The sequence below is a fragment of the Pteropus vampyrus genome, unplaced genomic scaffold (genome assembly GCF_000151845.1).
Source record: "Pteropus vampyrus isolate Shadow unplaced genomic scaffold, Pvam_2.0 Scaffold117, whole genome shotgun sequence".
NCBI lineage: Eukaryota > Metazoa > Chordata > Mammalia > Chiroptera > Pteropodidae > Pteropus > Pteropus vampyrus.
In genome coordinates this window covers 4,040,911-4,053,361 of record NW_011888898.1, presented here as the reverse complement: position 1 = coordinate 4,053,361, position 12,451 = coordinate 4,040,911, and the positions used below count along the sequence as shown (strand labels likewise).

At 49.4% G+C, this 12,451-nt stretch overlaps 1 protein-coding gene across 1 annotated transcript in view; it reads right to left on the bottom strand.

Annotated features, from left to right (window-relative positions):
• Positions 1 to 12,451, bottom strand: part of PREX1 (phosphatidylinositol-3,4,5-trisphosphate dependent Rac exchange factor 1) — a 184,618-nt gene that overhangs the window by 74,634 nt on the left and 97,533 nt on the right. The window contains exon 6 of the mRNA XM_023534087.1: positions 3,193 to 3,354. Within this exon, the coding sequence (XP_023389855.1) occupies positions 3,193 to 3,354 (162 nt within the window). The remainder of the gene's footprint in view (positions 1 to 3,192; positions 3,355 to 12,451) is intronic.

Genomic DNA, 12,451 nt, shown 5'->3' with positions numbered 1-12,451 from the left:
GAGTCAATAAAGAAAGCACCATTCCGAGTGCTTTGTGTGCATCCGCTCCTCGAATCCCCAGGTGATGAGGATTGTCCAGACCTTTCAGAAGAGGAAAGTGAGGCAAAGGAATCCCTCCACGCAGAGGAGCTGGCTCATTCCTCACTTCCACAATAGTGCAACATGCTGCCATTTCCTTGTGCTTAGCAAAGTGGATTTATGGATTAACATATCTGGTTTTCACTAAACCAGTCTCGCAACTAAAAAGGACAAGTGGCTTACAAAAGATCAGGCCAAAAGAAACACAGATTAGAAATCAAACTAATGATGAAGCCCAAGCACACAGCAAGAAAGCAGCCAAGAAAAGACTCCTCCTCCTCCAAAAGGAAGTCCCTTGCCAGCCATATTCCAAAAGAGAGATGACAGCCATTTAATCAGATTGGCAAGGGGTCAAACAAAAAGATTAGAAACTATCAAGAAGAGTGTCAGAAATAAGGATTTACAATGACTATCATTCGCCATGAATGACACCTTAAATAAAGCATACTGTCCCCTGAGACTGTGCCGGCATAGCTTCACGGTTACACGTTATTTTTTCTATCTAGAGCATATTATTTTCACAAGTCATCTTGAGGATCAAACTGTATTTAAAAACCTTTCTACTTTCTAGAAAAATCATTTTCCGTTTTCCGAAGAACGTTCATATTCCACACTTCATTTTATCCTCAAAATGGTACCAGGAGATAACTTCAGAGATATTATTACTAAAATTAGACAGCTAGTGGGAAATAAAGCCAAGAGAGGAGGACAAACTAGCCTGAGCCTCAAAACCAAATCCTGGTGCCTCACCTCATCTGTAAAACAGAGATAACACCAACACCTCCCTTCCAGTGCTGAAGGCATGTAACACGTGCTCGATGATTGCCTGCAATTCCTATTCTAGGTTACTTCATTTCCTGCTGCCAAAACAGTAAGCACCATTCCATTCTCAGACTAGATATTTGGGGGGTCGTAAAGGGCCCCAAAGACCCTTAGTTCCTATTTCTGTGGGCCCTTCCCAGAAGAAGGCATTTGAAAATTATTTCTGCTGTGGCTGCCAAACTGCTTGCTCAATCCCCTTTCCAAAGGGGCCCAGGGGCCCGTGTGAGAAGTTTCTTTTCTAGCTGGTTGCCAGGAAACTCTCTGCCTCCCAGAACTGCTCTGCTTCTTCCTTTTTTAACAATGAATGTTAAGGAACTAATGTGTCCTGCTCTTTTCACCTTGGCTGCCAGGAATCTCGAAGCCCAAATAGACAGATGCTTAAACGCAGCAATAATATTTGCTTTTAGGTTAGCGCATTTGCTGAAAGTGGCCATGTGACCCACTTCCGGCAAATGAGATGAGGGGGAAGTTTCTCTGGGGGTTCTGGGAAAGGTTTTCCTCCACTGGAGAGAAGAGTTCCCTCTCACTGCCCTGGCCATGCTCTTGTCTCCTCCTGCTTTGGACACATAACGCCTGGGGCTGCTGCCATCCTGGAACCGTGAGGGGAAGGCCAAGAGGATCGCAAGAACCCAAATGAGAGTTCTGACATTATGAGGCCGAAACAAGAGTCCTTAGAGAACACATCCGAACAGACATCTGAGGATTGGGCAATTTTCAGTTGTAGGGAGTAGAAACAAAGCTAGGTGCTTTGCACAGGAAGAAATGAGGGGCTTACTCAATCACTACAGGGCTAGAAGAGCCAGGAATCCAGGCCAGGGCGCCCAGCAAACCAGGAGCACTACAGAGCTGCCCCTCCAGGGGGCCACTCCCTCTGCCCCGTCAGGAAAAGGGAGAGTCAGAACAGCACCTGCTTGAGCTGATTCTCCAGGAAAAGGAGACCTGGCTGCATCCAGGCCCTCGGGAGCTATATTGCTTCAACTGTCAGCTGTGAAGCCCCCCTGTCCTGCTACATACACACCACCAACACCAAAAAGGATGCCCCGTGCCCTGCCTCCTGACAGCCAGGAAGCTGGAGCCCAGGCCCTCTGTCAATGCTGCCACAGAAGGCCAAACACGACCGCAGCTGTGCTTCGCTGCAGAACAGCACAAGGGTGGCCTCCATCCCACTCCGCCTTCCAAATATCAAGCAGCTGGATCTGATCTTGGCCAATCACAGCCCAACCTGGAGCTACAAGGAGGGTCTGAGAACCACAGCTCTCTGTTCTCCAGTCTCGGCCAAGCAGGACGGCCCGGTGGAAGGAGGGTGCAGGACGTGGCAAGCACTAACCCATAACCCTCACCTCTTCCCTGGACAGGAGTCTCTCTCCTATGTGCAGCTAAACCCTCAAACCCTTAGCGATACAGAGTCACACTTGGGACCCCCCAACACACAGGGAAAAAAAGTGGAAATCTCAAACAGAGCAAGTGCCAGAAAATCCAGAGTAGAAGGCAGATGATTCAGAGGACGATCTGTGTCCGAGAGTCTTTCATCTTCAGTCTTAATCTCCTATTCCAGCTGTATTTACTCTGGTATTGATTTTTTTATTTATTCGGACTTTCCCATTTCCTTCTACAGATTTGTAGAAAATCTCTAATAATCTAAGAAAGATGTAGGGGTTTAAATAAATAAATTACACACAGTCAGAAGATCTCAAGAATCCCACCCCGAAATAATCATGATGATAGTGCTATCAATACCTATCATGTACTGAGTACCTACTATCAATGGGGAAATTCAAGTGCTATCAATACCTATCAAGTATCGAGTACCTACTATGTGCCAGGTATCAACGAGGAAACTCAAGTTCAGAGAAGTTAAGACATTTGCCTAAAGTCACCCAGCAAGGCAGTGTCTGAGCCAGAATTCTGTCTTGGAGTGGACCCTTAAATTCCACCCTTGACCTTGATGTCAAAAGCTCAAAGGCCTACCAGGAGGGTGGGGCGACATGTGAAGGAGCATGCTGGGGAGTAATGAGCGGTGGGGACAGACCGAGGAAAGCTGGAGGTTCTGGTGGCTGTTGCCATGGGAAATGGGAGACCAGTGTTATTGATTTTTCAAAAGAAACTCGAAGTCTAGATTTTTATGTGGACTTAATTAGAAAATAATTTAAACGATTTTTTCATAAACACCATGTAAGCCAAACAAAATACGCCACAGGCTGAATCTGGTGCCCAGGCTCCAGTCTGTGCCTGCAGCTGCAGGCTCCCCGGGCCCCTCGCCAGCCCCGAGGGCGCCTCCTGCCCCAGACGCACCTCCCAGCCTTCGATGTGGGACTGCAACTGCTCCAGGGCCTCCAGCTTCTCCATCTGCCGCTTTGTCTCGTTGATGTTGGAGCAGACGGTCTTCATGGCCTGCAGGGCGCTCTGGACCGCAGGGTGGTCCGGGTGTTTGCCAGGGGTCCTCTTGGCCAGCTCCTAGGGTAGAAGTGAGGGCAGAGATAAAAGACATCAACCCAGAGGGGGCCAAACACAGCCTCCAGGTCACCCGGCCGGAGCCAAATCCCAGCTCTGCTATGTGCAAACTATGTGACCTGGGGCTGGGGAGCATGGTTCCTTCATTCGACGGTGTGCCCCTGAGCACCTCTCCCAGTGGTGCTCTAGGGTCTGGGGATAAATCTGTTAATATAATAAAAATCCCTTACCTGGTGGATATGACATTCTATAAAAATGATCAGCCGAAATAAAGAAAAATCAAGTATAGAATACAACGTCAGGGAGTGAAAAATACTATGAAGACAATTCAGAATGAGGGCCCACAGGGTCTTGGGAAAGGAAGTGTTCTTTCAAGCAGGGAGGTCAGGGAGGGCCTCTCTGAGGAGGTGACATTTGAACAGGGAGGGAGAGAGTCTGGCAAAACTCTGTGAGAAAAGTGTGCTTGGTAGAGGGAACAGCAAATGCAAAGGGTCAGAGGTGGGAACATACCCGGTAGGGAACGGGGAAGAGCGAGGAGGTGGTGTGACTGGAGTGGAGCAAAAGAGAGAGAAAGAAGGAGAAAAAGAAAGAGAGAAAAACAGAGAGACAGAGACACAGACAGAAACTGGTAGATCAGAGAGGCGGCGCTGATGTGGTCCCTGCCCGGCCCATTCTCTCTTCTGTAAAATGGGTATTAAACTTGCCTCGCCCTCCCAGGGACACGGCGGGGAGTAGAAAGAGGCCAGTTGGGGCAGACTCCTAATGCATGAACCGCTCCCCCACCACCCTCTCCCACCTTCATCTCACCTCTCACCACAAGCACAGGTCAGACATTCTAAGGTCTGACCAATCTTAAAAAAGGTTTCGACCACGTGGTAAGTGTGATGAGCAAGGAACTAATAAGGAAGGGATTAGCTGGGCCTCAAGACATCAGGGAAGATTTTTCAAGCCGAATCACTCAACTGACAGGACCATGTCAACAAACATAAGTTTCCTTAGTCATGTGACCCAGAAATGCCCAGCGGCTCCGGTATCTCTCCATCTCTCTTCTCCTTTGAAAATCACAAATGTGACACTGGCGTAGTGGTTCCAAGCACGGTCACACTTGGTAGCCGGGTGGCCTTGGGCCTGTCACCCTCCGTGCCCAAGCCTCAGTTTCATCACCTGGGAACCAGTGATGATGAGGATGAGGAGGAGGGTGGCAGCAGCTGACGCCTACTGAACCTTTACGATGTGCTTGTGAGGCAGGTTCTGTTACTATCCTATTTAACGGTTGCGGAGACTGAGGCCCGGCAGGATAGCCCAAGGCCTCCAAGAAGCAAGAGGAGGAACCTGGATTTGAACTCGGCTGTCTGGTTCTGCTTGTGGTTAGGGTAAGGGGTAAATCAGATACTACACGAAAACTACCCCCGTGGTAAAGAACGTACCCGGTAAGCACACCATCTTTACATAAGCGAAGGCCCCGAGACAGCAAGAAACAGCAAGGAGTCTGCAACAGAGCGAGCGACAAAGAGAAGGATGTGCGGGGGATGATGTCGAACGCGCGTGCCGAGGCCAGATCACCCAAGGCCGTGGCAGGCAGGGTCCTGGGTCTCATCCCAAGGGCATGGGGGAGGTGATGAGGGGATATGAGCTGCAGCTTGATCCTTTAAGGGATCCTTCTGGCTACCAAGTAGAGGATGCGTTATATAGTGCATGTGAAAGCAAGGAGACCAGCTAGTGGCTACTGCAGGTGTCCGGGCAAGAAGTGATGGTGGCTTAGACCCAAAAGCTCTGTGCCTCATTCATTCATTCAATCATCCATCCATCCAGTGAGGTTTTCCACGTACCTGACCCCGTGCTTGGCCCTCTGTCAGGGAAACAGATGAAGCAGATACTACACAAGCCCTCCTGGACCCAACAGCCTGCTTTCATAAGCATGTCCACAGATCAACTTACCACAAAAAAACCACGACCTATGATCAGGAATTCAGTTCAACTCACCAAAGAATGAGTAGTTTTGAGCATGTGGCTCTTTGTCAGGCGAGCCTAGACCCAAGAGGTGAGTGTGGCTAGCCAGAACCCTGTTTCCCCCGAGTAACAGGGACAGAGGCCGCCAGTTACTGGGACGCCCAACCCCTACCCATTATCCCCTTCTTCTAAAGCAGGAGTCAAATGACAGCCTAAGGACCAAGTCTGACCCCCGTCTGTTTCGGCAGATAGAGCATTCCTGGAACGCAGCATGCTCATTCGTTGCCACGTTGTCCTTGCTGCTCCCACACTACGGCAGAGTGATGTCACTGCAGCAGAGACCACATGACCTGCTAAGCCTGAAATATTCACTATCTGGTCCTATAAAGAAAAGTTTGCTGACCCCTGGTCAAAAAGCAACAGAAGACCATGAATTATATAACTAACTAAGCATTCATTGTGCTGTCTATCTGAAACTAATACAAAATAAATCAATTAAAAAATTTTTTTTGATTTTTAAAGAATTTTAAGCAAAAAAAAAAAAAGCAATAGAGGAGAGTCTTAGCTAAGCACAAAGCCACCCAGAATAAAGACATCATTCCCAGTCCACCCTGGGTACTAGTTTCTGATCAATGAAATATCGACGGCTTCTATTTTCCTTTCCCTTCTTCTTTTCCCTCTTCTCCAGGCTGGAATGTGGACATGGTGTGAGCACCTGAGACCCCAGAGTGAGGGCCACACCCTAGGGTGGCAGAACCTGAGCCTCAATGGCAAGGAGCCACCACGTTACCCATGGACTGCCTAGTAAAGAAATAAACTTATACGTTAAGTCACTATTATTTGGGTCCTGGTCACGGCCCCTAGAGTATAACCTAATACAAAAGAGATCCCGTCTTGGGATGTCCCCTGCGATAAATTCTGTGACACTGTATTCTTCCTTCTGTTGCGTCTACTTAGCTTGGTCGTCATGAAATGCAGTGCATGAATTATCCCCACTCGACAGACGAGGAAGCTGAGGCTCACCTAGAGGTGAGGTCACTTGCCCAAGGTCGAAGATTGCTAAGTTGTTGAGCCAAAATTCAAACCCACGCAATCTAACTGCTCTATGGTTCTCCAGCCTATGTCCCTGGTCCTGAGGCACAGAGAGGTGAGGCCTCTCGCCCAAGGTCACAGAGCCAGAAAGCGAGGCCTAGCCTGGTAGATGCTTAAGCACAGCTACAGGCCCCTCCAGAAGCAGTAACAGTAGAAAATGAACTCCCCAAAATTAGGCTCTTAGAACACAAAATGTCTGAGCAGGAGCAGGCCCTAGAAAATCCTTAGAAAGACTGAGGGCAGAGAAGGGAGGAGATGTGCCCGGGGCCATACTGCCACCCTGCAAATCGGCAGCGGAAGCCCCTCCAGAACCAGGCTAGTGACCTTCCCCCAGTATCCGCCCTGTGGGCTCTGTGTGGTTTCACAAGCAAACCTGAGGTAAGGACTTCCTAGAAGAGAGGATGTCAGAGCACGGGGACCCAGCATTTCCGCGAGGTCCCTCATCTCCCTCGCTTCCCTCCAACCACGGTTTTAGCAAAAGGGAGCTAAGTAGCGCTGGCTGTGCACAGGCCCATCGTGCCCCAGAGTTGTGGGCTCTGCCCACAGCAAGGCCACAAGAGGACAGCCTGGGACACAGGGCCTCAAACTCCAGGCCAGCTATAAGAAGAAAGATCCATACAACCACAGTGTAAAAACAAAGCTGGATTTGTCACTGGAAGAAGTGAACTGTTATCCCTCGCTGTGACTTGGGGTTGGTTCAGGCCCAAAAGGAGACAGGACAGTTGGAAAGCCACGCTATCCTCTCCACAAAGAGAAAAAGGCAGACCATGGGGTTGGGGGTGGCACCGATGGGGGCTGGATCAATGGAGGACACGGCCTTTCTGAGGACGCTTCAGCCAGCTCCAGGAAGGGCTGATCCTGCCCTCACCTGCTGGCTCTGTCCACAGACCTCTGCTCAAGGTGCCAGCATCTAAGCCCAGGAGGCTGAGCTGGGATCTCTATCAAGCACTTTCCCGTACTCACAGTTCTGGGGTCCCCTCATGACATATCTAGGGTGACAACAGGATGCAAATGAAGAGGCACTGACAAGACCCCCCCACTACTTAAAGAAAAAAAAGAGAACAAGAAGCGAAAAACATCTGGAAATCCAAGAAAACCAAGAAGTGAAAAAGCTGCACAGCACAGCAAAGGAAACCTGCATGCATGCAAGCCGTACAAAAATTTCATGCAAATTTATTTCTGATTTTAACGTTTTCAGCCCCAGCTTCAAGTCTGGGGAAACGGTAGCCCCGTGGATTAAGAATTAATAGAGGAAAAGAAATAATGCTCACAGGTCTTAAGAACACCATCCTTCCTCCGGGAGGGGTGAGGGGAAACAGCGGGACGAGGACTCAGGACTGGGAGTTCATGCTCTGACTTTGACCAGCGCATACAGTGTGACCTTCGGCAAGCTGCCTCCTCTTTCTGAGCCTAAGTCTCCCGGCTGTGCAACGCAGGGACTGGATCAGAGCCCAGGTCACAAACCAGGCCCTGCAAGTCAAATGCTATTGCCAGCCTCTCTCAGTGAAGCAGCAGCTCTGGCCACTCTGGGCCTGTGTTTTCACCTGACAATAACAGTGGCCTGAATGGTGGCCACCCACTTAAATGGGACATGTGCTCTACAGTCTGCCACAATACCCACCCCACTGAGTTACACCCAATCTGCTCACTTTTCCCCCATGCCTTACAAGCACCTGTGTTTGAGACCCCAGACTGGTAAGTTTCCACTGACCTTCAGCAGTAGGGTGCCAACATTCAGTGGCTCTATATCCAACTTCCAAAGGAGGCCCTAGCATGGCTCACTGTAAAAGTCTATACCTTGAACTCCCACTTCCCGGCTCTATAGGCATTTCTCTAGAAGGAAGGGTAAAATTGTGAGAGATGATGGTGACGGTGGTAGTGGTGGTAGTGGTGGTGGTGATGGTGGTGATGGTGGTGATGGTGGTGGTGGTGGTGGTGGTGGTGGTGGTCATGGTGGTAGTGATGGTGGTGGTCGTGGTGGTGGTGGTGGTGGTCATCGTGGTAGTGGTGGTGGTGGTGGTGATGGTGATGGTGATGGTGGTAGCAGCAGCTACAAATTCTAATTTAGTAGAAGCAAAAAAATGGGATAAAGAGGAAACAAAATAAAAAAACTAAAACTATGCAAAATAAAGGAAAAAAGAGGGAAAAGAAGCATGAAAAAAAGGACAAGTAAATATCAATAAGAAAGATGGTAAAAAAAAGTTCAAGTACATCAACAAACACAATAAATATAAGTGGACTAAACTCTGCTGTTAGTAGATAGGGATTGACAGATGGGATTTTAAAGTTTTAACTATAAAAGAAGTACCTAAAACCTAAGGATAAAAAAAAGATGATAGTAAAAGGATAAAACAAGATGTATCATGAAAATACTAATCAAAAGAAGCCCACTAGAGTTTTATTAATATTAGACAAAATAGACTTTGAGATAAAAACAGCTAATACTTATTAAGCACTTACAAGTACTTTACAGGTATTATTTCATTTATTCCTCACAAACCCATGACTAAAGCACTACCTGACAGAGGAGGAAACTGAGAGAGAGAAAGTTTAAGTCACTTGTCAAGGAGGCAACACCAATAAATGCAGGAGCTGGAATCGACAAAAATAAAAATCGTTACAATATTACAGTAGCTAACATTTACCAGGCATGACTATCTATCTAGTAATATGCAGTATTGTCCTGAATTTCCTCAGACGTTGTCTCATCTAATCTTTGCGGCAAGCCTGGGAGGCAACTACTATCCCGTTTGCAGATGAGGCAATGTGGGCAGAGAGAAGTTAAACAACTTGCACTTGGTCAAACAGCTGAGAGGTGGAGCTAGAACCACAGAGCGTGGCAGAAAGTAGACCGCAAGGGCAATCTGGGAAGGCTCCTTGGAGGATCAGGTATGCAAGCCTGGCTTTGAAAGGAAGACAACAGACTCCCCACTCCAGGAGGGGGGCTTCATTCCTTGAGCTGTGGCTGCTCACCACACAGAAAAAGGGCCTGAATTGGGGCTGGCACAGGTTGAGGGACCGGATCAGCTGTGGGCAAGGTGTCAGTGCTCAGCCGGAGAGACAGGATGGAGTGTGGGACTGTGGTTGGGGGAGGATGAGGGTTGGGGCAGAGACCTCTGACTTCCTGTGCCTTCCCAGCAAGATAGTGACAATGCCAGATACCTGGCAGATGGGCGGCTAATTTCATAACATCAGAGTCTGACAAGAACTTCAGAGAGATGACTCTAAGTATCCAAGATAATACAGAAAACTGGCAAATCGATGGAAAGGCAACTATCCAATGGCAAGGGGGCAAATGACGTGAAGAGGCAATTCTCATAGAATGTACCCCCTGCCACTGCCGCCACCCTAAGTCTAGCCAGCTCCTACTTGGACCACTGAGGCCAACTCCTCCCTGGTCTCCCCGCCTCCAGTCTCACACCTACAGTCCATCCTCCACCCACAACCAGAGGGATCCCACTAGAACTACGTCAGATCCTGCCCCTCCCCTGCTCAGAACCTTCTCACGGTGTCTGCCTCACTCAGAGAAAACGAAGACTCCACAGTGGCCCTGAAGGCCCTGCACACTCCGGCCCCATCGCCCCTCTAACCTGACGCCCCTGCTTCCTACCTCATCTCCTCCTCTTCAGTCACGATGGCCTCCTCGCTTCTCCTCAGTCGCATTCCGGCCTCAGGGCCTTTGCACTGGCTCTTCCCTCTGTCTGGAAGACTCTTCCTCTAGGCACCTGCATGGCCTCCCTCCTCCTTCAAGTCTTTACTCAAACATCACCTTCTCAGGCCATCATTTCTGACCCTTACTAACTCTCTTAGCCTGATATCCCTTTCTCGTACCACCCATTCCGTCTAAATGAGTATATAAATTTCCTATTCATTTATTTACTGTCTGTCTCCTCCCAGTAGAATACCAGTTCCACAGAGGTAGGGTTTTTGTGTTTTAATTTGTGGGCAGTTTTTGTTCACTGTATCTCCAGTATCTAGTATAATGCCTGATATATAACAGTTCCCAATAAATAGTTGGTGAGTGAATCAATGAATGGCTTCAAAAACCCCAGATACTGTAGCACCAACTGTGGCTCTTTCTCGGAGGTTATCGGGAAGATCGGAAGGAGTCTGCTAAGTAATTAACATCCACTGTGTGATTCTCTGTGTCCAGTGCTGTCCTGTCCCCTCCCCCACTGCATCCACCCCACATAGTTTCCTCGTGTACCACCTAAAATCCTTTGTGGAACAGCGAGTAGGACACATCCCACGCTCTGGGAAACGTCCCCTTTCCAGCCATCCCCCTGCACCAAGAATGGATTCCAATACTTCCTTAGTGATGGACCACGTCCATCCCCAGGGGCACCACACTGCCGATGATCAAGGGGACAGAAGTAACAGTGAAATGGCAAGGCCATCACACTGAGCATAGGTGACAGCTGCATCACCCACAGATGGACGTGAGAGATGGACGGGACATTAGAGGCTGGGTGGGGCCCACAGGCTATACCCAGAGCAGCCATTCTGTAAAAAACCTCCCTGACATGCACCCACTGCAGCAGCTCTCCCAGACAACTCCCCGGACGTGGCCTGTTTGGCCCCCGGATGTTTGATAAGTTTTCAATCAAGTTGACATCTGGACATCTGACACCCGGATGTTTGATAAGTTTTCAATCAAGTTGACATCTGGCTCAGTGGTCCAAGTGGAGCTTTCACGCAGAAGTCCCAATGTCTAGATTCAGAAACAGCTGGCAACACTGAATGTCATTTTCATAGTCATTCCATGAGTAGGAGGCTCTTACTGTGTGCCAGGAACCGACCTGGGCACCGGGGAAGCTTCCAGGGGAAATTTCCAAATCCCTGCCCATGTGGAACTGAGGTCCTAATGGGGGAGACGGAAAACTCATCTGTACACCATGAGTTAGAGAACAGAATGTGAGCCTGCGAGAGGTTCTGGGAAGAAAACTAAAAGCAGCGTAAGGGGACAGAGAATGGCAGAGCCAGCCCTTCCACAGCTGGGGTGGTCAGAGACGGCCTCTCCCAGGAGGAGAAATCTAAGCAGCGGAGGCCGGATGAGATTAGGGAGTGAGCCTCAGGATATCTGGGGTAATGAGATCTCAAACAGAGGACAGAGCAAGCGCAAAGGCCCCGAGGCAGGAACCTGCCTGTAGTGTTCAAGAACTTCAAGGAGGCCAGGGTGGCTGGGACAGAGTGAGAGAGGGTAAGGGGAGGAGAAGAGGCGGTCAGGGAGGAAACAAGAATGAGATGTGCAGTGCGCCTCGTGGGTGGCAACGGTGAGGAATTCGGGTTTTGATCTGAGTGACCATGGAGCTGATGGAGGGTTCTGAGTAAGGAAGTGATAGGAACTAACGTAGGTCTTGCTGCTGAGGTGAGAAGAGACTGTAGAGCAGGGGTCCCCAAGCCCCAGGCTGTGGACCAGTACCGGTCCGCGGCCTGTTAGGAACTGGGCCGCACAGCAAGTGAGCTGCAGGTGAGCTGCAGGTGAGTGAGCAAAGCTTCCTCTGTAGTTGCAGCAGGTCCCTAAGGCTAGTATCATCGCCTCAGCTCCACCTCAGATCATCAGGCATTAGATTATGGTAGAAGCACGGGTCCCTGGTGCCAAAAAGGTTAGGGACCACTACTATAGAGGACAAGGGTAGAGGCAGGGAGGGAGACCCAATGGGGGCTGTGGCAGTGGCCCAGGAGAGGGGTGGAGTAGAGGACTTAGAAGGCCTAGACTCTGGATAGATCTGAAGGCAGAGCCAATAGGACTCCCTAACAGACTGGATGTGGGGGTGGGTCAGAGATAACGCCCAGGTTTGGCCTGAGCAACCAGAGAGAAGAGAGGCCATTTATGGAGATGCGGATGAAGGGGTAGGGTAAGAGGAGAGAGGGAGATAGGCCTGTGGGACGGGGAGAGCCAAGCATTTGTTTTGGGACATGTTAGGCAGGAGATGCCTGTTAAATATCCAAGTGGGAAAGTCAAGTTTAAGGGAAAGGTCTAGGCTGGAAGTCACTGGCACAGAGATGGAGTTTAAAGCCATGGGACTGACTATCTACACAAAATCTTGCACATGAA